Genomic DNA, 27,655 nt, shown 5'->3' with positions numbered 1-27,655 from the left:
AGCCCTGTACTGCAGCTTATAGCTCTTCTGTAGAAAGTACTGTATCCAGGGTGGAGTCAGGCTGGACTTTTGGGAGACCACTAAAAATGACAATAAAGGGTCATGTTTTTGTATTATTTTGTACAAGTTTCCATAAAGGTCAGCTGCATATCTTCTTACCAATGTATGTAATGTACCAAAGTTATTCTGACACTGTCTTTCCAGCGTTGGAGACAAGCGACTGGATAAGCTTTCTTTGGCCATTTTTTTCTCCAGTTAAAAAAAACGATAAATAAAGCAAAACAACAATAATATAAAAGGGCTGTGTTTAAAGGGGACATATTATAGCACCAGGTGTGAGTGTGATTAGCCTTACAAGCTGTTTCAAAAATGTGCCCCATATGACATCACTAGTGGGCATGTCCACCTAGATCTGTGCTGGATAGATGAGCAACGTTTACTTCAATCAACTGGGTAGGCTGGTAGACTGATCTATCCAGTACAGATCTAGGTGGACACACCCACTAGTGATGTCATATAGGGCAGATTTTCGAGACGGATTGTAAGGTTGATCACACTCACACCTGGTGGTATAATATGTCCCCTTTAAAGGCCAAAATCTGCTTTTGGATTTTATAATCTTTAAGAAAACGGCCCTAGACAAGGGTCTGTGAAACCAACAGGCACTATAACACTCTCAATAGTATTACAATTATGTTTAAAACAGTCAAACCGGTCTAGCCTATAGCCATGGATAATATATTTCTCGAATATGTAGAGTTGTACTACCTTCTCCATACATCTGTCAGATCCAGGGGAAGTAATTAACATCACTTATCTTATTGGCAAGATGAGGTTCTCAGTGATTTATATAACTACTGATTATGTCATTCCAAGTATCTCAAAACAGTTTTCTTACTGCACCCTTATAAAACGCTAATATTGTGCCTTAATCCTGATTAAACAGCATTCCACTGTACTATCCACATCATTAGAGCATGGTTTACACTGTTTAGAGAAAAGAATACCACCACTATTATGAGATGTGTGGAATGAAACTACATCACTACACCACTCCTTTTCCCATTCAATCTCATTGTCTGTTGTGCTGTACGTTTCCTGAATAAAGAGTAAATCCAACCTCTAGATGTCCATCAGTTCATACATGGAGGCCCTCTTTAGGTTATCCCTTGCTCCATTCACGTTTAAAGTGAAACTATTTCAATTATACCTGAGATGGAGGGGAGCAAACACTACATACAAACAAGCAAAAAGAAACGTATGCCTTCAAAATCATCATCTATCTGAACTTTGACCTTTGAAACCAGCTTTCTCAGGCTGAACACTTCCTGCTCTGTGCTCACCTCTTCCCATCTTCTTCATTTGACATTGTGCAGACTCAACAAACATTTTACGGTTTTGGCAAATATTAATCCACCCTGACTCTCAGCCCTTTGGTCTCTTGAAGAAAACTCTTAATGGTGTTGTGAGGAGTGACTGATGTCTTTATCCCCTTGAGCTTGTAACACATCAATGGATTAACTTTCAGACTCATCAGTGTTCTCCTCTACAGCAGCAAGGTTATTATTCTCTTCAGGAGACTTTTGAAACTTTTGTGTCATTTGTGGTTTTTCTTTTAGAGTACATTTCAGAATAATCCTGATCCATCAGAAAATCTTTTTCCTCTTCCGCCAAAACATACTCAGCCACAATTAAAGCAGTCTGGTCAAATTAGTTCCTGAGGCCAGGCCCCTTCTGTCATCCCTTCTCACCCTTTCCTGTTCTGCCTGTACCTCAACCTGCTTGTTTTCTCCATTCCTAGAAATGTCTTCATCAACGTGTTGCTCTCCCCGTGGCTGGGCTGGCTGCTATCCTAGATAGACCTACCTCCTCTTCGTCACTCACATTCTCACTCATGTTTTGTCCCTTTGTTTCTGCAACGTTCTTTTTTCTTTGCCTTCAACCTGCCTATTCTCCTCTTTAGGCATAATAATCCCTTCAACGACCTCACCACCGTTCCCTCGTTTAAAACACTGCATAGTGTTTGAGGATCCTTTGAGCATTCAATTCATATCCTCCATTCTTGTCAACAGCGTGAAAACTTGCCTATGAAAGACAGTACACCTTTTAGCTGCGGCAAATTATATTCCAAAGAAACCATTCAAATTGTTATTACGAGAAGGCCATATCTCGGCAACTCTTTTCTGTGAGCTTCAGTGCTAATGAATGGTGGGATTATTTTCTTCATTGCAGGGTTAAACAGGGGGAGAACGGAGGTCAACGTGTCGCCAAGAACGACACCAAACAACAGATTCACATTGTTTTACCAGCAACTTATTGTTTGATGGCATGTGGGCATGTTAGTTGAATGATAAACAGGCAACACTATGACCTAAGGGCATAATGCTATGCCAGGTGGAAGCAAACGCTGCCAAAACAAAGTCAACCAAAGTACTCTGTTACCAAACAACCTAACAAAATAATGAAAAACACAAGTTAAAAAAGACACAAAAACACAAACAACATAAACAGAACAAAAAGAGCAAAGACAAACAAAATCTCACTCACGTCCAAACCCACCACGCAGCTCAACACCCTCACACCCACCATCCAGAGAGAGAGAGAGAGAGAGAGAGAGAGAGAGAGAGAGAGAGAGAGAGAGACAGAGGGAGAGAGTGCATTTTTTAAAGCTAACCAAATTCCTTATAAAAATAACATTTGTAGACATTCTCTTAAATACATGTATACTAAAATAAAAAATATAAACACACACACACACACACACACAAACACACACACATACATATATATGTATATATATATATATATATATACATATACAGAACAACAAAAAACACTCACAAACATTTCTTAAAGTGAAGCTCATCATCTCTCCTTCAACCACACAGTGCTCCTCTGTAACACCAGATGTGTACCCATCTATCTATGACCTTCATTACTCTATAATACCTGAAATCTACCTTTATCCTGGACTTTACCATTTGGGTAAAGCCAACTGGCATCAAAACTATGCATTTATAGACTACTCTATAGGGAATCCTGACTATGGATGTACAAGGATGTCAACTGGAGCCAGTCAACCGAGGCCCAGTTAGTGACTATTTAGTTCAGGGCTCTACTTGATGATGGTCATATTATTATAAGAGAGTCTCTACCCAGACCTGTCCATCAATCCATCAAACACACATTCAATGGGACTACAAGCCACAGGACTATCACCACAAGCAGCAGATCATAAGGAAGAGAACATGCTGGTAGCAGAGTGCAGAGAAAGAGTGGAGCGTTCACTCCTCATCACGCAACTATGTTCACTCCTTAACACACAGCTAGGTTCACCCCTCTACACAGCTAGGTTCACTCCTCAACACAGCTAGGTTCACTCTTCAACACAGCTAGGTTCACTCCTCTACACACCTAGATTCACTCCTCAACACACAGCTAGGTTCACTCTTCAACACAGCCAGGTTCACTCTTTAACACAGCTAGCATCACTCTTCAACACAGCTAGGTTCAATCCTCAACACAGCTAGGTTCAATCCTCTACGCTGCTAGGTTCCCTCCTCAACACAGCTAGGTTAAGGCTGTCAGCCGGACCATAAAACATGAATGTACTTTTGGCTGAGCCAAGTCTGACCATGGGTTGAGCGTCCAAAGCTTTGTTTTTTGATCACATGATCATCTCAGCTGTGTATCCGATTACATGGTCATCCCTAGCTGTTTATTGTGTATAAGCACATGATCAGTGGACAGGGTCCGGACAGGTCATGTGTCCCAGCGGAGGTCAATATCCTTGACCTCCGCCTGCTTAAGGGTGTCTGACAGAGTCACTGGAACATGGACAATGAGCCGACTTGAGAGGGTTCGGGGTCGGTAGTAGCAGGCTGTGAGAGGAAGTCAACTTGAAACCCTTGCAGAGAGGAAGATCCGCCCCCGGGTTCTTTGCCCCTCCTTGCCTTCCTCTGTCCAGAGATAGCTCTGTCTTCCTTCACGGTGTTCGGCTAAGTTCTTTGATCTGTGTTTGTGTGTGTGTGTGTGTGTGTGTGTGTATGTGTGTGTGTGTGTGTGTGTGTGTGCGTGTGTGTGTGTGTGTGTGTGTGTGTGAGTGTGTGTGTGTGTGTGTGTGGACAGAATTAAGTTCAGCCTACCATCCATCTTCCTGCCCTGGTCCTAACCTCTGACCCTACAAGTCACTCCTCTCCTATGGACCGGCGCAACACCCTTTCCTTCTTGGTTTCACCACCACCACCACCACCATCACCTACCCAGTGCATTATTGCTCATCATGGGGCATTCACAGAGAAACCACAGGAAATCGCTTTGGCTTTGACAAAACAGAGAGGCCATACTAGTGTGAATTTCATTAAAGACGTGAAATCAGAAACCATGTCACTCTTGAAACGATCTTGTGAAAATTCCGTGGCAAGGCTCAAAGGCACATTTGAAGCGGTACAGTTGTGCTTCAGGTTTCTTCCGTCTATCCAACATCAAAGGCAACCATATTAGCATAACAACAGCATAACAATAGTATAAATCGATATGCCCCCCTCACTGCTGTTCAGGGGTTCGTTTTTGTATTTGGTATCATTTTAATCACGCTGTGATATTCATCAAGATGCATATTGGGAGGCAGTGTTAAATAAGATATGGAAACAATATAATAAACAATAATAAAAACTCCTCCAAAGTGTTAGGGATTTGTTCTAAGATGATAATACATCACATAAAACCCCCAGTACACACAATGGATTGCTTCACTTCATTGCTTCGATGTCAAACCATTCATTCGTTTTCCATAAGAAGCCCCATCACTGCGGCTCAGCTCTGTCCCAAGCAACAGGCATGTTTGGGATGCCAGGTTGACCAATTTCCCATCTCCCCCTGCTCTCTCAGCACGAATATGAAGCACTGAGGTGCATGGGGGGGTCAGCCAAAGGAGATGGAAAAATAAGAGATTCTTAAATGTTAAGTGGGTGGGTTGGAAGCCCCCTGGAACAAACACCGGATGACAAAGGAAGACGACAACAATAGACCTGGAGCAGTTTCAGCTCCACTGTCCTTTGTGAAAAAATACACAATGTTCAAAATATGAGACAATGTGAGAACATATCAAAATCCCTGCGACGCAATCTGTCAAGAGAGCCCAGGGCATTGTGGGGATTCTCACGCCATGCGCTCCACGTTGAGCACATGGTGGGAGGCCTCCCTGGCCCCCGCCCCCTGAGACCAAATCAGAGCCAGGCCCATGGGATACATTGGCCAATATTTCTTGTAAAACACCTTTCCTGTCCCTTACCACCTCCAGACTGCAGCTGAGACACTTAACCATGGCATGGAGGTTACACAGAGAGTGTGTGAGTGAACCAGAGAGAGAGAGCTCTATGGTGAGTGTTGAATGTGTACAACTAAATACACGTTATTCAAGAAAGATATATGAAAGCCTTCAGTTTACTTTTAGAGGGGGTGAGAAACCCTTTAAGGGTTATTCCGGCGAGAATTGAACCCAGGGTCTTTTTCGGCATGAAGACCCATAAATTAAGACACTTTTTTTCATTGATAATAGAGCATTGAGCTTGCCCGCGAATGCCCGGAGCAATGTTACAGCTTAAATGGCTTCCATATTATAGGTTAGGGGCACTGCGAACGCTTCACAATCTGCATTTTTTAAACACTAATATTGCACAAAATAGCGCCATACCCTCTGCAGTAGCATGACTAGGGTCCCTACACATGAAACGAAATATCAACAACTTAGTTAGTGTACTGGGAGTTTATTAAAAAATACTGTTTTCCAAGTCTGAGCCTTACCGGTTGGTCAATGTTTCCAGGAAGTCCACACAAGTCAATTACCGGCTATTGTAAATAATATAATAGAGGCGCCAACAAATGCGACTTAACAATCTCCTCTCTTCATACATGGCTGTTTTACATTTTTTTGGTGCCTATATTATATTATTTGGGCTGTTACATTGCTCCGGGCATTCGTGGGCAAGCTCTATACTCGATTATCAACGTAAAAAGGTGTCTTGAGGGCTTATTTTATGGGTCTTAACGCTGAAAAAGACCCTGGGTTCAATGTACGCCGGAAATAAACTTTAAATTGCAAGGATATTATTATATTTTTTAAAGTGCTTCCTCTGTCCATGTGTGGTAAAAATAAAGTGGATATTATACACCTACACATTAACAACTTCAGAGAAAAAAGTGAAGTTTCTCACTGTAATCAATGTGATTGGCTAAAAAAAGGTCTTCATAAATGTTTCGCCTTTTTCTATGGTTTTGATTACCCACACCGACTAAGTGAATGAAAAGTTACCTCTGTTTATGTGCAAGCAATAATGAACATTTGAGCATCACAGAAACAGGTCTTAAGCTGCCCTGATCTGTGTTGAGCCCTTAATGCTGTCCTTGAACTGCAACCCCACAGTATACTGTAATGTTAATGGTGAGGTAGTTAATGGTCCGAGGTGCACTGGAAAACTCTTAGACATGAACCTCGCTGGTAAACGACTGGCTGCTTTAATACATCTGATAAAGGGAACAGAGAAGATATTCATCTCAGAATAAAGTTGATTGATTGAAATCCGATTTCTTGATTTGGTGTTGTTTTGGCTATGTGTATGTATGTTTCAAGCTATTGACGGCCTGGAAAGTCCCTGTGTTTTTGTTTAATGACATGTTTTCAATGTACATGTTTTCCTTTATTAGTCAACTGAATGCCTTCTCCAGTGAGTCGACTAACATGGGAGGAAACCTCAGATGATACATTTTCTATGAAATTATCAAATATTTGAGTCAGATGTAATTGGGCAACCAGTTTCCTGCCATTCTTGTTTGCAAAGCCTGACATCACTTACATGCTGTGGGATTAATGCTTTGCCCTTGAAAATCACAGGAAGTGAAAATCAAAAGGGCCAGTACTCCCTGCTGGAGTGGATACAGAGCAGAGACACCCAGTTCGGGGAGTAGATGTGTTGGAAGTATTAGGCCCCCTGAAAAAATTGCCCTCCAATTTCCCTTCATCGATCAGTTGATAAGTGAGGGCTGCTGACCCACAGTTTTGCCTCAATGCGCTGGAAGTAATGAATCAAAGTTCTCTCTCTCTCTCTCTCTCTCTCTCTCTCTCTCTCTCAAATTCAAATTCAAATTCAAAAAGCTTTATTGGCATGACTATTGGTAAACCAAACAGTGTTGCCAAAGCATTACAGTATTACAAATATTACAAATAATAACAATAGAGAACGTCAGAACAATATGTACATATATCAACCTGTAACAATATAACATAACAAACAGATATACATATATACACAATTAAGTACTAGGAAAAGCCATGTGATGTAATTACAGAGCCCAGAGATCTGGTATAGAGGGAGAACAGAAGAGGCCCCAGTAAAGAGCCTTGAGGGACACCAGTTTCAAGCGTGCAAGGTTTGGACAAGGATCCATTCCATGTTGCCTGATAAGTGCAATTCGTCAGGTAGGATGTGAACCAGGAAAGGGCAGATTCAGCAATGCCAAGTTCAGCGAGAGTGGCAAGGAGGATCTGGTGGTTCACCGTGTCAAATGCTCACTCACTCACTCACTCACTCACTCACTCACTCACTCACTCACTCACTCACTCACTCACTCACTCACTCACTCCCTCCCTCCCTCCCTCCCTCACTCTCTCTCTCTCTCTCTCTCTCTCTCTCTCTCTCTCTCTCTCTCTCTCTCTCTCTCTCTCTCTCTCTCTCTCTCTCTCCATTGTCGGGCCTCTTGGGTCCAGAGGCAATTCAGGCTGAACTGCTGGACTTGGAGTCAACAAACACACAAACACACACACGCACGCACGCACGCACGCACACACGCACGCACGCACGCACGCACGCACGCACGCACGCACGCACACACGCATACACACACACACACACGCACACACACACACACACACACACACACAGACACAAACACACACAAACATACATACATAGTCTAATAAGCCTTCCCATATTAATACTGGCCATGTAGTCAGGGCAGATTTTGGCTCACAGGTCCACACTGACACTGTCCACCGTGTCCACCTAGATCACGACCCGATCGCTGATCTGGACCTCAGCCTGGCAGAGACCTCAGGTAGAGAGGTCAGCTCAGCCCACTAGCTTTAAGTGGACAAACAACGTCCATCATACTCTTCCACTGCTTGTCTATGGAGCACAAGGCTTTATTGTCAATACACACACGCACGCACACACGCACGCACGCACACACGCACACACACACACACACACACACACACACACACACACACACACACACACATACACACAATATATCACACACACACACACAAAGAAACAAACAGGCTCAGTGGCCACTCTTCCCACCACTCAGACACTCAGACACTCAGGGGGAGCTTTAGACCAGGAAGCACTCTGTACCTGAAGGGTGATATGACCGGAAACACTCTGAATACCCTGAACTGGGGGTTGATGGTCTCCCCATGTTTGATACTTGATTGGATCTCTCTCAAGATCTGAGTGACACACTCCTCCGGACCCCCCATTCTGTGACAACACAATGCATTCTTTTGGAGGTGGAGCAGAGAATGTCCTGGCGGTGCATCGACCCTGGAGGATTAGCCATTCAGGAACTAGACTGTCATGCTAACAGAGCAGCAATACATTAGGCCCAAGAAGGCTCTGTTTGCTCCACAGACAACCTCCGCAATTTAAGATAAGATATGTGAAAAAAAATGAGGTGATGTGTGGACTATAGATGCTGCCAGTGAACGTCTTCATCCACCAAGAAATATGCCCTGGTGTTGCACTGTCCTCCACCCACCAACAGACCAGACCTGGTACCACACTGTCCTCCACCACCACCAGACCACCCCTGGGGCTGCACTGTCCTCCATCCACCACCAGACCACCCCTGGTACCACACTGTCCTCCACCACCACCAGACCACCCCTGGGGCTGCACTGTCCTCCATCCACCACCAGACCACCCCTGGGGCTGCACTGTCCTCCATCCACCACCAGACCACCCCTGGGGCTGCACTGTCCTCCACCCACCAACAGACCAGACCTGGTACCACACTGTCCTCCACCACCACCAGACCACCCCTGGTACCACACTGTCCTCCACCACCACCAGACCACCCCTGGGGCTGCACTGTCCTCCATCCACCACCAGACCACCCCTGGGGCTGCACTGTCCTCCATCCACCACCAGACCACCCCTGGGGCTGCACTGTCCTCCACTACCACCGGACAAGACCTCGCACCATACCTTCCTCTGCCCCTGCCGAGAGCGGCATAGATCCAGAAAATGGAAACCAATGGGCAGTGTCTGGCAGCCATTACCCGTTTTAAAGGGTAACATAGCAGCTGCAGGCTAGCCCCACAATGAGGTTAACATAAGTACTGTTCTGTACAATTTGCCGAGTAGATATGAGAGCATGCCATGGACTGTGGTGGTAAAGTACTGCTGGTGAAGAGCTAGGGAAGGAGGAACATTCAGAAGTACTGCTGGTGAAGGGCTAGTGGAGGAGGAACAGTCCGAAGTACTGCTGGTGAAGTGGAGGAGGAACCGTCAGAAGTATTGCTGGAGAAGGGCTGGTGGAGGAACAGTCAGAATAAGATTCAGAATACAGAAGAGGACGATGACGCAAGGCTTCTGCTGCCTCTATTGAATAGAGCGACAGCATGAATACAGGCACACGCACACAAACAAAAAAACCTGTATCAAAGCCTTACACCGATTTCTCCAGGTGCACAAATACAAAAGGGAGTAGAAATGCTCGTGACTGTCCTCATTGCCAGAGGTCCCTCTTATCAATAAAGCAATATCACAAGCCTTTTGTGTCTCGTATTTCAACTCTGAAAGGCCTTGAGAGGGGAGTTTGGGAGGAGAGGTGGATAGATGAAGCAGAGCTTAATCCTTTCGACGATGGCACAGTGTGCACCACTGTCAGACACTCCTCCTGATGAGGCTTTACAAAATGGCTTTTGGTGATGGATTAAATTAAAAAAAGCATAATAGCATAATAAACAATGAACAACTGATGCTTACAATTGGGTCAGCAGGATTGCAGGGATGCTTTTAGTGCCCCAGGCTAGCAGGTTTCACACATGAAGTATCTCATGCTAGCAGGTTCCCCACATGAAGTGCCCCAGGCTAGAAGGTTCAACACATGAAGTGCTCCAGGCTAGCATGTTCTTCACATTGACTGCCAGTATTTGAAAGGAATCCAGTCAATCAAGGCCTTAGCGGCTCATGGTTATGAAGCCATCGCCCACTGGTCCCCATATGATGCAAAGAACCAGCGGAGTGAGTGGGAAGTGGAGATCCAGCTAAACAAAGGCTATAAACACTTCAATACACAGTTCTTGTGGGTGTCTGGCAATGTGACCAAGGCACCACATCAGTGGTTAGTGAGAGTGGAAACCTGCATTCCTCTATGGCGAGCTAAGCCTGCCCATGCTGCTGCTGCTTTTGCTATAGCGGCAGTGTCTGCCTTGGTTTCAAAGCCATACATTAAACATTTGTTTAGACCTATCCACATATGCTTAGATCTATCCACATTCATTTAGACCTTTTCAGATATGCCTAGACCTATCAAAATATGTTTAGACCTTGTCGCATACATTTACACATATCCACATAGGTTAAGACCTATCCAAACACATTTAGACCTCCCCACATACACAAAGACCTATATATGTTAGTATGCTTTACACTGAAGTGGAGAGTAACGGGGCTCCCCATCATCATCATAGACTAGATGGATCAATGGTATAATGAGCCATATTCATCTCCTCCATGTAGAATGGGTCTCTGTTTGCCATTCCATTCCCTGATTTCCAATTAGTTAGTGTGTACACAAAAGCACACGTTTGAGGAAGTGTCTTGTCTGGGACATGAGGCTGACGAACTATGAACAGGCTAAAAGTCCTGCACTGGGACATCACCTACAGGCCTGGGTGTTAGGTCCCAAAAGGTACTCTCTACATGCGGTTTTAAACCTGGGCTGCGTATAAAATCTGTACACCAAGTGTAGACACACACACACACGCACGCACGCACGCACGCACGCACACACCCACACACACACACACACACACACACACACACACACACACACACACACACACACACACACACACACACACACACACACACAGTCACTGGTGCCATTAAGCCCCATCAGGGTGAGAAAGGTAAGCAAATGAAAAGCAATTGTGATAACATATGGCAGCTATGGTAGCTATGGTGTCAACCAGCAACCTGGTGCGAGCAGTCTGAAGAAACAGCTTCATTCCTGCTGAGACCGCCTCCTTCGTCCCCTCCTTCCTCCTTCTTCTCCTCCCCCTACTTCCTCCTCCCCTCCCCTCTTCTCCCCTCTTTCTTCCTCCTCTCCCCTCCTTCCTCCTCCCTTCCCCTCCTCATGCTTCCTTCCTCCTCACCTCCCCCTACCTCCTCCTCTCCTCTCCTTCCTCCTCCTCTCCCCCCTTCCTCCTCCACCCCCCTTTCTCCTCCCCTCCCCTCTGTCCTTTAATCCTTCATCCCTTCCTCCCTCTCCTCCATCCTCCCTTCCTCTCCCCTCCTCTCTCCTCCCTTTCTCCTTCTACTCTACCCTTTTGGATGACTGCCCAGAACTCAGAGGAAGTCACTTTGCAGCTGTGTCAAAAGTCATCCTATCAGAATCAGAATCTCTTTATTGTCATTGCACAAAGTGCAACGAAATTTGGGTAGAGGCTCTCAAATTAAGTGTTGTTTTTTTTTAAATATTTTTTTAAAAGAAAAACAAAAAATATATAGAATGTTGAAGAATTCAAAAACAAATATATATGAAAAAATGTCAGCCAATTTTAAAGGTCAGTGTGGGGGGACGTGCGACATCTTGCCTGCAGGGGGAGTATGGGCAGGTTGGGAGCGCACAGGATCGGCTGGGGGGGATTGGACCTGATTGCGAGCAGGTGTCCGCACTCACGCCAATCAGGGAGTGTGCACTTATGTGCCTGCTTTGTGTTGTAGTGAGGAAGGAAACCGCGGAGCGAACGGACCCCCGAGATCCCGAGCAAGTGGAATATACCCGAATCCACAAGAGACGACTCTGAACGGACCTTTTTTGTTATAGTTCGAGTATTTGTGTTTTTCGTTAAAAGACAATAAAAACGATCTCCCGCTGAGGGACGACACCTCTGCCTGCTCGTATTCATTGGAACCCGCTACAGTCAGATTGGTATGATAATTCAATAATTTATAATTCTGCATCCTATGAACTGTCCAACGGAGGTTTGGTGGTATCTTTTGAGCTTGTTGAGCATTAACTGGGTGAACTGGACTGTGTGTGTGTTGTTTCACAGTGTTTAGTGGAGGATCTTGCCGACAGTTCTTATCAAGAACATCATCTTGTTGAGTCTTTTACCATAGCAGCTAGTGTAATAATGACGTTAATGACAAGAACTTGTTCTGCCAGATTATTTTGAATTGCAACAGAGACTTTTGTGTTGCTGCCTGCAGAGACATAGCAGAATCCTATCTGATGGACCTTTTTGCCCCACACACATCCTCATTCTCTCTTCCTGTTGTCCTATGCATCTCCCCTACTCCTGTCACCATAGCAACTAATCCCAAAATGAGAATGAAGGCGTGAGGGTCGGCCACTTGAAATATTTCCTGTCAGCCACACATTTGGAAAAAGCATAGGGTTACCCTACACACTTTCTGTTTTTGAACGCACAAACACACATGCACACACACACACACACACACACGCGATTTCGTGCTCATGCGCACAAACGCATCTATTGAATCGTGTCCCAGAGCACGATTGTCCGACTTTTTTCGTGTGTGAGAATTCGCAGACAGTACAGTGCATCCTCTAGTTATATATACGTCAATATTTCAGACCTCCTCAAAAACTGAAACAAATTGTTTGTGCTATACAGAACGAAATGTTAACCAATGCATTTTGAATGGGAGCGTTTCTCAGAAAAGTTTCGTGCTCCACAGAATGAAACGAGAGAGAGGGAGGGAGAGAGAGAGAGAGGCTCAGAAGGGGTTTGCGCAGATAGTACAGTACAACCTCTAGTTATCTATTTTTCAAAACAACAAATGCATCAAAGGGTAATGTAGTGTAATAGGGATACTCTGACGTAGTTTTTTACAGCAGACCTCTTCAAAAACATTTCGTTATCATGCTCACGAAAAGTTAGCTATTGAATCGTGTCCCAGAGCACGAATGTCCAACTTTATTTGTACTGCACAGAACGAAATATAAACCCATGCAATTTGGATGGGAGTGTTTCTCAGAATATACACAGGTAAGTATATATATATATATATATCAATTTTATATATATATTTACATATATATGTATATATATCTTACTATATAATAGCATGCCTGTCGCAGAAGTTACACAAGTTGGTCAGTGCGCATGCTCCAAGCAGCCTGCAGCTCACACACACACACACACAGCACGAGCGTACGCACACATACACCACACACACACACGCATGACCCTCCTAAACCACCCGTTGATTCTACAGATGTCTCAACGACATCGATGTCCGCATATAAAGCATTGAGTGTGAATCACCCGCAGGTAGAATCTCCTGATATACAAATGCGGCAAAAATGTGTGAAAACGGCTTATAGATAGAAAATTATTATGCTTGCTTCATAATGTAAGGAGGAAATTATTATGCTTGCTTCATTACATAATAGGTGAACCAAAATTGTATATGTTGTAACATTATAGGCAAAATGTTATTATATTATGCGCTCAGAAATTTGTTACATTATCGACTGGGGTTTCCACATTATTGCTATGGGTTTAATTACAACTAGAGGTTGAAACTCTAGTAAATATAGTATACGGAGAGGCCCTCTTAAAGGAGAACTCTGGCGATTTTAAACCCCATTATTGTTTCCTGAGGGTCAGCCATTGTTGAGGGAAGCTAAAAACCAGACAAAAATTTATTAGACCAAGCCAGAGATCTGCACCGGCTGCCGGCGATACGGAATAGCTATAACGCTAACCTATGGGGGCAAGCTCTTTATCCGCATCCCCATATGCAGAGTATGCAGCGCGTGTAGGGCCCCAAGTACCTGGAGGTGGCCCCCTAAATTAAGGTTGCTGAAAAAATGTTATGATAATTTTTACAAAATATATAAATTAGTTATGAACAGGCCCACTGTTGTTTTTTCTTAATTGTGTACCCTATCTCTCCTACCTACCTAATATATAAAAAGAGCCCCCCCCCCCCCACACACTTTCCTGAAATGGTACAGCCTTCAAAGCTCTCGTCTTTTCGCATCGGAGACGGACCAGCCTTTCTCAGCGCAGTTTTTCTAAACTGAAACATGTCTACAGTCAACAATGGGACAAGAACGCTTTAGTGGCACATAAGGTGTATTATGATGACTTGATTAGGGATTTTACTGCCAGGAAAAGTCGTTGTGCACAGTTGTAAAGCCTCCTGCAGCTGCTGAGAATGCACACGCACTTTAGTATTGCACACAATTCAACGGTTACAGTTCTCTATCGTGTAGAGAACATATTTTGATTACGACAATACTGCACTTTGAGGTGCAGTATGTTTGAGGTTTTTTTGTTTGTTTGTTTGTTTGTTTAGATGACTCCCTTTAATACCTTATTCATGTGCATAATTATTTTCATTCATCTTTTGAGCCTGCAGTTATATTATATTGTAATGCCGCTGTTAAAAAAGTTGTATATATTACTTATATATCATTTATATATTACTTTATATATTACTGATGGTGCTGCTGTTAAGCCTGTTATTTTGATACTCTATGATGACATGTGGGGGGGGGGGGGGCTCCCTGACCAACTTATGAATGGGCTTGCGTCCACGTCACGTGACTGTCAAGGTTGCTATGGTGGTTGCCATCGACCATCTCCTCTGCTCCAAACCACGTTAACGAGGGCAGCAGCTGAGCTGCCATCAATTGGGTTGTTTTTGTCGCAAACTAGGGTCCGCTGGCTAGGAAATAGACAGATATGTTCCTTCAAAAGGCACCTTGGAATATGTTTATATTTTCCGAAGTTAAGACTTGTAATTAATAAGTTGCTTTTGGAATGAACTTGACTCGTTTTTTTTAAATCGCTGTCTAGTGGCTTGTTACGTCCCTCTGAGAGATGTGCATGAACATATTTTATAGTGACACAGCCAATAACCTATTCTTGAAAGCAAAACACCAAGCTCATTGATTTAACGAGGCAGGGTTATTTGAAACAATTTATTAAGTATCATGTGTGAGAGGTCATTCCTCCTCCTGAGTGTGCTTGCAATTTATTTCCAGTGTATCTCTACTGTGCACAAGCACCACCCATATGGATATGGAGAATTGTTGGCACGTCCCAGTGCTGGTGGTTTAATAAAAAAGAGGGCATTCAAATAAATTACGATGATCAATTAGGAGGCCAAAGCCCTAAAGGAAGTGAAGCAATAGGTGACTGAGTCGAGGACATTAACAAGTAAGCTATAGACCTGGGGTCTCTTTTATATCAAAGGACGCATACGTTTATCAACTTGGATTATCAACCAAATCTCGGATATGTCGTTCTCGGGACCTTGGGAAACGTGCGTATACATTTTGGAATCTCTACCTATCTCAAAAAGGTGGGAAAAGGAGCATGACCTCCAACAGTAGAGTAAATGTGCATAAGACGGATTAGTTTCTAGTCCCCATTTTTTGTGGGATGGAGGTGTAAATTTGTGCCTTAAGGTGTTTAGATACAGCTGGCCTGTGGACAAGTTTTTGAAGTTGAAAAAAATGGCAGATTGAAATGCATTGGTTTAATATTGAATTAATTAAATATTAAAATCTATATTATATATATATATATATATATATATATATATATATATATATATATATATATATATATATATATAATTATTTAGTTATAATATAATAAGTAGACCATGTAGCTTTAATTCAATTATCGGTATATCAAGATCTGACCATTGAAAATCCACTTCGACCAAAGTAGAAGTGTGGGTCAAGACAATATTAAAATATTCATAATATTAAAATTATATAAAAAAATAAGGTTATCAACGGTTCCAGTTTGGACCTAAAATGCAGTAGTCACGAGTCCAACGCCCTCCGTATTTTATACTGATATACATTGATTAGCCACAACATTTTATTATTTTGGCTGCACAACGAGGCAATTTTTCATACTGGAAAACTATTTGTAAGCAAAATGGCGACTAAAAGTCAGAAAAAAGCACCCAAAGCCGCAATTCAAAGTTTAGCTAGCCCTGCACTCAGACAAACGCTCATGGCCGATGCTAATGCTAGCGCTACCGCGGCTGCCACCCGACCATCAACCCCACCAGCAGAGCAGCAAACGGAGAGCGCTCTTCTAGAGCTGATAAAAGCAGAGATGGGCATTTCTCGTCAACAACTGGGGGATATAATCAAGAAGGAGATGGCTAGTCTCCACGCTGAAATTAAAGAAGACATAGCAGCCCTTCGGCAGGACACCAAAGCTGATATCGCCTCTCTGAAAACTGAATTCCGAGCCGAGATGTCATCTCTGCGATCAGCCCAGACCGAGACGGCCACCACTATACGGGATATTGAGGGCGCGCTCAACCGGCATGATTCTAGCATTGCAGGGCTGGATAAAACCATATTGGATCTCAAACAAGAGTTGGGGAAACTGAAAGACCGGAATGATGACTTGGAGAACAGAAGCCGCCGTCAAAATCTGAGGATTATTGGAATACCCGAGGGTGTTGAAAATGGAAAGCCGACTGCATTCATGGCTTCGTTTTTTGCCTGCGTTCTGGGCGACGAGATAACTGATCCTTTGGTGCTGGACCGCGCTCACAGATCCCCGGCTCCTAAACCCAAACCCGGCGACCGTCCCAGACCCATGATAGTTCGGCTGCACTACTACTCGGATAAGGAAAAGATTCTCCAAGTTTCCAGGAACAAGGGTGAGCTCAAATTCAGAGGGGCAAGGGTGCATATATTCCCAGACATGAGCGCCGAGCTTAGCCGCCGCAGAGCGGCGTTTACCCCAGTCAAGGCCAAACTCAGAGAGGCGGGCATCACATACGGTCTCTACCATCCAGCGGAGCTACGTCTTGTCCACGACGGAGTGTCACATTCCTTTAAAGCACCCGCAGATGTGGAAACCTTCCTTGCCAAACGCGCTCGTCCCTCTTTGGAGATGTAAACAAACGAAGATAGACGCTGCGGTTCCCTGCGCTGTGTGCTGATCCCTCATACTGGACTATAACCTACCTAATGCTCATACTTTTAGTTTTTCCCTCCCGGTTTATTTATTTTCTTATGGAGATGGAAGGAAGAAAGGAGACTTTATTATGGACCGTGAATGGAGAGACTATTATTTGTTATCACCAGTAGAGGACAGTCGGCATCTACCTACCAGTTTGGTTGGCGCACATCTTCACCAAAGTAAGGTATCAGCATGTTATTGTTTTCCTTACTCAATTTGAACATGTTGCCGATAAAGAACTAGACCCACGTTTCAGAAGGGCCAGAAAAATGTACCGGTTTATTCGCTTACTTATCTTGCTACTGTTTTTATTTTTGTTTTTCCCTGTTATGGCCGCTTCTCTCTTTTATTGCATTTGAACATTGTCAGTGGTGGGTATTATATTTTATTTTATAAGTTGTGACTACAAAAACGTATGTGAAAGGAGCAGTGTTTCTATGGTTGTTAACTGCCTATGGCAGCAAAACGGAAAATTACCAAGTGTTCCCAGGGTTTTTTACCTCTCATTTGGGGAGGGGTAATTTGTTTTTTGGGCTGGCAGGGTGTGGGTGGGGGGAACTATGTTTTTTATGTTTGTACACTTCTTTACTCTTTTAGCTTGAATGTGTGTGTGGCAGTGTCATTTTCAAAATGCTGTACCATCCTTCAGTACCCTACTAATAACATAACAATCGGCCATGCTCTGATGAGCATGGTTGATTGTTTGCGGCAAAGAAATAATGTCTGACAATATTACAGTAAATTGCATTAGTTGGAACACCAAAGGCCTAAATCATATTAATAAGCGTAACAGGGTATTGTCCCATTTAAGAAGTATGGATGTTAATGTTGCTTTTCTCCAAGAAACTCATCTCAGGTCCTCTGACCATAACAGACTGTGCAAAGGGTGGGTGGGGCAATTATATCATTCCATTTTTGAGGTGAAATCTAGGGGTGCTGCTATTCTTATTAACAAGAATACTCCTTTCATCTTGCAGAAGGTTACTGCAGACCGTCTGTGAAGATCTGTTGTGGTCACAGGTACCCTGTATAATGTACCTTTAATCTTGGCCAGTGTTTATGCCCCAAATTGGGATGACGTGCAGTTTATGAAAAAATTCTTGTCCTCATTACCTTGTTTAAATACACACAGACTTATTTTAGGGGGTGATTTCAACTGCGTATTAGACCCAATACTGGATCGCTCCTCGAACACCAACTACAATATATCAAAATCAGCTAGGACGATTATAATTTTCTACAAATGTATAATATGTCTGAACCCTGGCGCTCCTTGTATCCCAATTCTAAGCATTATTCATTTTTTTCCCCAGTACATAACTCCTACTCCCGCATTGATTACTTTTTAATTGATAACCAGCTGATGCCCTCGGTTAAGGACTGCAGATATGAGGGCATTGTCATCTCTGACCATGGGCCCGTGGTTTTACAAATATCTTTTCCAAAGAAATCTGCTCGGCGTCCTTGGCGTTTTAGTAATGTTTTGCTTGGGGATGAATCATTTGTTAAGTATATTAATACGCAAATTGATATTTTCCTGTCCATAAATGATACGTCAGATGTTAGTAAATCCACCCTCTGGGAATCCCTAAAGGCTGTTTTAAGAGGGGAGATTATCTCTTACACCTCCTGGGAAGCCAGGTCGAGAAAACTGCGTCTTAAAGACCTTTCCGACCAAATTAAACAATTGGATTATAAGAACTCAATTGCTCCCACGCGTGATTTTTTAAAGGACAGATTGACTCTGCTGACAGAATTTGACCTAATAACTACCCGCAATACAGAACAGCTCCTCCTCCAGTCTCGATCGAGGTTATATGAACATTCTGATAAGGCTGGCAAATTCCTGGCTCAACAGGTTAGACAGTCTATGACCTCTACTCTCATTACAAACATCCGAAAGCATGATGGTCAAATTTCTAATGATGAGCAGGAAATGAATGATGAATTTAAGAGGTTTTATTCATCTCTTTATACTTCTGAGGTGATATATGACCCTTCTAAACTTCAACTCTTTTTTCAGAACTTAAATCCGGCTCAAGTTAATGTATTATTAAAGGAGCAATTGGAAAAACCTATGTCTAAGGAAATTAGGACGGCCCTTTACAGTATGCAGAATGCAAAAGCTCCAGGCCCTGACGGATTTACGTTAGAATTTTTGAAAAAATTTGGAGATAAATTATTGCCAATCTTGCTATCAGTTTTTGAGGAGCCCTTTGTCGAAGGCCACCTTCCACCAACCCTTTGTCAGGCCTCTATTTCGGTTTTACTGAAAAAGAATGAGGATCCCCTCAATTGTGGGTCATTTCGCCCTATTTCGCTCCTGAATGTGGATTATAAATTGTTGGCTAAGGCCTTGGCTCACCGTCTAGAGATCATTCTCCCTTCGATTATTTCACCTGACCAAACTGGTTTTATTAAAAAGCGCCTCTCTTTTTTTAATATTCTTAGACTTTTAAACATCATACATTCCGCAGACGGTCAACACTTGCCTGAGGCAGTTATCTCTTTAGACGCTGAAAAGGCGTTCGATAGAGTGGAATGGGGTTACCTATTTTGGTGTCTAGACAAATTTGGTTTTGGTCCAAAATTAATTTCTTGGGTAAAATTGCTATATAACTCTCCAACTTCATCAGTGCGCACTAATAACACCAATTCCCAATCTTTTCCATTACAACGCAGGACAAGGCAAGGATGCCCAATTTCCCCACTTTTATTTGCTATAGCTATTGAGCCCCTTGCAATGGCAATACGCTCCTCTCCTGAGATTCGTGGTATTGTAAGAGGGGGTAAGGAACATAAAACGTCATTATATGCTGATGATCTTTTATTATATATAACTGATCCACAGAACACCTTGCCCTATATTATGAAGTTATTAGACCTCTTCAGCAGCATTTCTGGGTATAAGATTAATGTTTTGAAAAGTGAGCTTTTTCCTGTCAACTCTGCCGCTAAGTCCATATCCTTTCATTCCTGTCCTTTTAAGGTGACATCTGACAACTTCACCTACCTGGGGGTGGTTGTTACGCGTGGCGTCTCTGACCTTTTAAGCTTAATTTTGTTCCCCTTCTTGAGAGATCTAAAATTGCCTTCAATAAATGGTCCATACTTCCTCTCTCTTTAGCAGGAAGAATTAATCTAATTAAAATGAACACGTTGCCCAAATTCCTCTACCTTTTCCAAACTATACCAATCTTTATCAACAAGTCTTTCTTTTTGCACCTAAATAAGATTATATCTGACTTTATTTGGAATAAGAAGCCACCCCGTATCCGTAGGGAATTTTTGCAGAGGCCAAAATCAATGGGTGGTATGGCTTTACCACATTTCCAATTATACTATTGGGCAAGCAACCTTAGAGCTATGGCATATTGGCTTAAAAACTACATCCACAATGAGACTCCTACCTGGGTTCAGATAGAGACAACTGCCTGCTTGCCATCATCCCCCCCTGCTTTATTGTATTCTGCAATGCCTTTCACTCCAAGCTATGTTTCAAGTGCCCCCTTAGTACATCAGTCTTTACGCATATGGGCTCAAGTGCGACGACACTTTGGTTGGCAGGCTGGCTCACTCTGGGCCCCAATTGCGTCTAATCGTCGATTTGCCCCTTCATTTCATAATGACTATTTCTCGGCCTGGCAAAAGAAGGGTATTATCTCATTTAAAGATATGTACATAACAGCTGTTTTTTCTTCATTTGAACAGCTCAAAACTAAATTTAATCTTCAGAATGTTCATTTCTTTAGTTATTAACAGGTTAGGGACTGGGCACGTAACAATACAGGAATGTTCCCTACAATCCCTGAGCCTCAACCTATGGATAGTCTCTTTACAGCAGACCCAGAGCTCAGGGGCACAATATCTGTTATATATACAAAACTTTCTTCTGTGCAATCAGAGTCTCTGGATGCATTGAGAGCGGCGTGGCAGGCTGATCTGAATGTACAATTTACAGATGTTGAGTGGTTGAATGTTTTTTTAAGAATACATTCTTCATCTATATGTGCCAGACATGGCTTGATCCAGTTTAAAGTGGCACACAGACTCCATCTCTCTAAAGCCAGAATCTCAAAAATGTATCCATCAAGTGATAGTTCATGCAACAGATGTAAAAATTCACCTGCAACACTAGCTCATATGTTCTGGCTTTGCCCGAAACTTGTTAGTTACTGGTCCTCTATTTTTGACGCTCTATCCAATATACTTAAGAGACCAATAGCTCCAAACCCTCTTTACAGCTGTTTTTGGTATTCAATGTGAGGGTGATAATCTTTTTAGAGCACAATCTAACTGTATTGCCTTTGTCACTCTTATAGCCAGAAGATTAATTCTACTTAATTGGAAGCAGGCTACTCCACCCTCCTTTAAACACTGGATTAGGGACACACTACAGTTTCTGAAGCTTGAAATACTAAGATTTGCTTTAAAGGGTTCAAAGGACCATTTCAGCAATGTTTGGCAGCCTTTCATTACATACCTGCTTGACCAGCTGTAACGATGTACACATTTTTTTTTTCTTTTCACTTTTATTTTGCTATGGATCCCAATAACTCCAAACTGCACACACCTTTTTTTTTTTTTCTTTTTTTTGTTATTGTTGTTGTTGTTGTCATTGTTTGCTTTATTGTGAAAAATCAATAAACAAAGTGGTAAAAAAATAATAATAATAAAATAAGGTTATGGGTCGAATTTGTGGAGCATGAAAATGGTCTTAGAAACGCTCCCATTGCAAATGCATTGGTTTACATTATGTTCTGTGGAGCACGAAAAATTCGTCCAGTTTTTGAGGAGTCTTCTGCAAAAAAATATTGACATTTATTAGAGGGTGTATTGTACGGTCTGCGCACGCACACATACACACACTCTCTCTCTCTCTCTCTCTCTCTCTCTCTCTCTCTCTCTCTCTCTCCTTTTCTCTGTCTCTCTCTCCCTCGTCTGAGAAATGCTCCAATTCAAAATATATTGCTTTACATTTTGTCATGTGTAGCACGAAAAAAGTCGGACAATCGTGCTCTGGGACACGATTCAATTGATTTGTGCGCATGAACACGAAATCGCGTGATACCGGGTTGCATTACTCCCTGTTTTACCTTCAGTTGAACACGATGGAGCATGTCAAAAGGACCCCACCTGCCCCACTAAGGTCTGTCTCAAGTCAGGCTCTGAATGGAAAGCTGCCATCCAGAGGATGCATCTTACAAAAGCACATACATTAAATTTACATTTACATTTAGGGCATTTAGCAGACGCTTTTATCCAAAAGTACATTTGTCAGAAGAAGGAGAATCAGTAATTTATCGCTGTCGGTACAGTAAGGGTGTTCATAGAACCAAGCACCAACAATCGCTATATAACCCATTCCCCGCATACAATAAAGATAGCTAGGACTAACAACAACAACAGAGTTATAGTTAGCAAGACCAACTGCAATGTTCAACACAAATGTTATTAGTTTCTGGACTCACCAACAGCAGGATAACATGGAACAACCTTCTTAGAAACAAATGTAAAATGTAACTAAAACATAGTAAAGTAAAACATTAGAGAAAGATACCTTTCAGGTAGGTAAAAGCAAGTAAAACCAAATTAAATTTTAAACTTTATACTTTCAAGAAAATAAATGCATGTGTCAAGAGACATGAATTTAATTCATGTGGGTCAGACAGAACGCGTAGGCGAGGAAAAAGAGGGCCTGTGTGAAATAGATAACAGGATGACCTTTCCCAGCTACAACAAAACGATCTCAGGTTAATAGGCGAACAAACCGGTCCTCCACCACCCCTCCCAAGCACCGTTATAGTTTCAGTCCTGTTTGCTTTGCTTGTGTGTGTGTTATGGAAAGTTTCTCCGTCTAGCTAAGTATTCCTTAGGGGGAAATCAAAGTTTTCTCAGCACGGACAATCATTGTAGGCACTGCATCATTGGAGGGACATAGAACATATTATATGTTTTCACTTATTTATGTCTGATTGTGTTCCATTAGAAACTTTAAAAACAAATAGCGTAATAACCTACACCATCTACTTTTATTTTGTGGTATATTGAGCCATAATTACTGTGGCTGCAAAACACGAAAATTAAAGTAGTGTATTATGGGTTGAAATCAGCTGAGGGGGGCAGTGACAGTGCACTGGCTCTCCCTCCCGAGGATTCTTTCTAAACAAGGTATGGAATGCACCCCTATGTTTACTCTAATAATTTGTTCCCTCATTCTTTTCTCCTCCCAACGTTGACTAACAGAGAGAGGGAGGGAGAATCAGAGAGAGAGAGATACAGGGAGCGAGAGAGAGAGGGCAAGAGATAGAGGAAGAGAGAGAGAGAGAGTGAGAGCATATGCGTTTGCATGTGCGCGTGCGTATACTTGTATGTTGTGTGAGTGCATGTGAGTCATGTGTGTTTTTCTCATATCATGTATGGCCATGCACCATTTCTTTGATACTGTTTATTATTATAATCTATTTATAGTCGTCTTTCTGTGTGAGTGCGTGTCTATGTGTGTTTCGCCATAGATTTTCGCACTGTGTTCCCTCAGCTGTGTCATGCACCAATTCACATATATGTGTGTGTGTGTGTATGTGTGTGTGTGTGTGTGTGTGTGTGTGTGTGTGTGTGTGAGAGAGAGTTTTTCTTTGCATGTGTATTGTGAACGTGTTAATGCTACAGGCAATTCTTGTTCTTAATCACTACACGCATGGCATGATTCCAAATGACTACAATTCACAACCTAAATACATGTACACCTGTACACACACACACACACACAGACACAGACACACACAAACACTCACACACACACACACACACACACACACACACACACACACAGGATAGAGAGCTAGAGAGAGAGAGAGTGAGAGAGTGAGTCTAAATGATAGTGGTGATAGCAGTGGTGATAGCAGTACTATTCATCCATCAGTCTCTCATAATGTCTGAATATTTGTGTGCAACAAAGTATAACATGCTGGCGTTTACTCCATAAATGGGAGTAAAAAACTACAACCAGGAATACGTTCTCCAACCCAATCTCAGATCAGGATATCCAGGCAAGCCATCACAACAAACAAGGATTGTTTACTACACAGGAAGGGCAGATCATGTGACCCATTGCTCAAATGACACCCCCCCCCACATCCAATTACATATCATCATAGTAACAGCAAAAGCAACCCCGTCACGGTACTGTTTACTATTCTTTTGACATGGGTACACCACATCATATGCTATATGTTTACGTTGTCTCTTCTACACATACACACTCCTACATCAGCGTACATTCCCACAGTTCCCATAACATCTTCAACTCATCACCCCTCACCCTGTGTCGATACGACACAGGGTTTTTGAAGGATTTTATGAAGGATGATTTCATCTCAGATCTCTTTTTCAGTTCCTGAAGGTGTTTTCAATGTTGTAGGACTACTTCTACATACACACTCGGTCACATTTCACATTTCCAGAGCTTCCAGAGTTTTCAACGGCCCAAGTGTCTTCACCGTTGACGTCACTCATACATTATTACACATTGATTTTCAAGCAAGCGAGATGGGCCTGTCTTACTGGAACACGTGTTTCAGGAATGATTCTTTAGTTATTTTTATGGATCCATACATACTGTACATGACACAGCATCCTATACTGTGTGTTCCGGCTGCCTGGAGGTCAACAACAGTTAAAAAGGACGGCAGGCAGGTACCATCCCCTTCGCTCTATCCCCCGGTCCATTAATGCACCTAGCCAAACTTACACTTATACACTAACTAACATACACTTATACACTATAACACCCTTCTCCTTTCCAATGGAATGAGCAGACACTCAATGTGTCAGGGAGCAGAGCGACTGAGGGTCTGTGTGTGTCTGGCTCAGACCCCTATCATCATGCCAATGTTTACCCTCCAAACATCACAACACTACCAGCAGGGGGCCCCTGGTTGAACCCTGCTTGTCGTCTATTGGACCAAATCTACATTCTGGACCCTGTGATAAAACAGCGGGAAGGACACCACGGTACCACATGGCGGAAAGACTATTTACGAAACTGTGTTGCAGACAAAACTATTGCTCTTTATATAATGTGATGATCAGAGAGGCTTGGGTACAGCCAGGCCGGGGGGTTCTGAGCATATAGTAAATATATTGTATTGATTAGCATGGACTCTATTTTGGAGCAGAGTTTGGACTCTATTGCTCTCTCCTGCCTCGAGCAACAATCATAACAACTGGAGAGAAACAGATTTCTCCCAAGGTGCGTATTCCAAGAAGCATTTTAATGTGTTTACAGTTTTTCACTGAAGCAAAAATGTCACGTTATAAAAACATTATCTTCGTGTTCACACTGTTTTGAAAAACTAGGGCTCTGTTTTTTCTGGGCAACACAAATAAACAGCAAACCCATCTTCACCATGCATTTAGGTGTGGGTATTATTCTACTTTTCTCAATACAGCTGTTAACGCTGCTATAATACGATAAGAAGATGGGTTGCCACAGGCGATGGAAAACAAATTATCCATTACATAATATATTAATCCAAAGGCATTTGAGGTATGTATACAAAACTAATAATATTCAAGCCGGCTAGATCCCTCCCCACCTATGTTGGAGTGAGGGGGATGATACAGCCCAGTACAGGGGAATGTACATGCAGACCACCACTTTGCTGGGGGCAGCACAGAACAGCCAATGGGAGGGCTTGTTGTTTTAACTTCGCCTCTAAGCCATAGTGATGGAGATTATGAGCATGGGGGAGAGAATGTGGAAGACACAGACAGACATAAGAATATGTATGAATAAATAAGAGAAAGAGAGAGAGAGAGAGAGAGAGAGAAACAAGTGTTATTGTTTAGGACAGGAAGTGTTCTAAATCACATTCAGGCTCATATGAACATGTTAAGTATTATTATCATTTAGTAGGTACACTCTCTCTCTCTGTCTCTCTTTGTCTCTCCCTCTCTCCTTCTCTCTCTCTCTCTCTCTCTCTCTCTCTCGCTACTTTTTTTCCATATCATGCCCCCGCTGCTTCAGCTCAACCACGCTATTGTGAGGAGAGCTGTTTTCCATGCTTCCCGTAGCCAACATCAGTGAAACATAGAGAAAGAGAGAGAGAGAGAGAGAGAGAGAGAGAGAGAGAGAGAGAGAGAGAGAGAGAGTAAGACAGAGTAAGACAGAGAGAGAGAGATAAAGAGAGAGAGAGAGAGAGAGAGAGAGAAAGTGAGACAGAGAGAGAGATAGAGAGAGACAGAGTGAGACAGAGAGAGAGGGACAGAGAGAGAGAGACAGAGTGAGACAGAGAGAAAGAGAGAGAGAAAAAGAGATGCACACACACACACCCCCCCAGCCACTCCATTCTCTCTGTTTCAGCTTGTCAGAGGGAAGGAGAGAAGTGGACTTAAGAGTTAAGTGTTAGAGTTATTGATTCTGCTGTTCAGCAAACAAAGACGCACACACACTCACATGTGCACTCCCACCATGCATTAAAGCACACACCTACACACACACACCAGCAGACACCCAAACTGCAAACCTAAACATAGATACAAACATTGAGCTATTGAACGTTAACCAACGTTACCAAAATTAAACAAAACACAGAGAAATCACTTTTGCTATTACTACTACAATATTTGGTTGTGCGTGTGCGTGTCTGTGTGAGTCTGTTTGTGTGTGTATGCTAAGGTAGATCTCGACTGACCTCTGACGCGTGCGAAGCAGCAGCCGCACTTGGCTAGGATTTTACAGAACAAACGTTGGCAGCCACAGCCGTGCTGATGGCTGCGCTGGTGGGGGGGGTGTCGACCCCCCTTCATGATGAACCCGCCTGAATACCGCTGACCCCGCAGAGAGAGGTGGGCATGACCCAACAGACAGCCGGTGTCTCTCACCCTCTCTTTCTCTCTCTTCTCTAACTCTCTCTAACTCTCCCCTGAACACATGGAGGGGGAAGGGGGGGGGGGGGGGTAGAGTGGACCAGGGGGTGGTCTACAAACCGTCCCGGAGAGTTCCTCTTCTCAGTCGAGGGCAGTAGCAGAAGAGGGTCATAGTCCGCACAAAGTCCAGTGACTGAAGAAATAGGAGCTGTGAGTCAGCTCAGGAGATGGAGTCCATGGATCCGTCAGCTCTCAGAGTGCTCGTATTGTTGTTTTGTTATCTCACTTCTTCCCCAAAGCCATGTAGAGAATCCAGCCAGCTTGCTATCAGGTGGTTCCTCCCCGCGTAGCCTTGACCCCCCCCCCCCCCTTCTCTCGGTCTCTCCCCTCTCTCTCTCTCTCTCTCTCTCTGTCAGTCTCTCAATCTCTTTCGCGCCCTCTTTCTCTGTTTTCCTTGTGAGTTGCTGAGCTCTCGCCTCTGTGAACTGCCGGGTCAAATGACTGGGGAGT

The 27,655-nt window shown here is 43.1% G+C and overlaps 1 protein-coding gene across 4 annotated transcripts in view; it reads right to left on the bottom strand.

Moving 5' to 3' along the window:
* The window catches only part of arhgef25a (Rho guanine nucleotide exchange factor (GEF) 25a), a 50,007-nt gene that overhangs the window by 16,238 nt on the left and 6,114 nt on the right, over positions 1–27,655 (bottom strand). The window contains exon 1 of one of the 4 annotated variants that reach the window (XM_079742546.1): positions 26,971–27,624. The exons of 2 other annotated variants lie outside the window; for them this stretch is intronic. In XM_079742546.1, coding sequence (XP_079598672.1) covers positions 26,971–27,085 — 115 coding nt within the window. In that variant the 5' untranslated portion in view covers positions 27,086–27,624. Of the gene's footprint in view, positions 1–26,970; positions 27,625–27,655 lie in introns of those variants that run through there. One more of the 4 variants, XM_079742547.1, reaches the window with a different exon arrangement.

The sequence above is a fragment of the Pollachius pollachius genome (genome assembly GCF_949987615.1).
Source record: "Pollachius pollachius genome assembly, chromosome: 8".
Taxonomy (NCBI): Eukaryota; Metazoa; Chordata; class Actinopteri; order Gadiformes; family Gadidae; genus Pollachius; species Pollachius pollachius.
The sequence above is the reverse complement of the archived record's forward strand: the minus strand, read 5'-3'. Positions and strand labels throughout refer to the sequence as shown.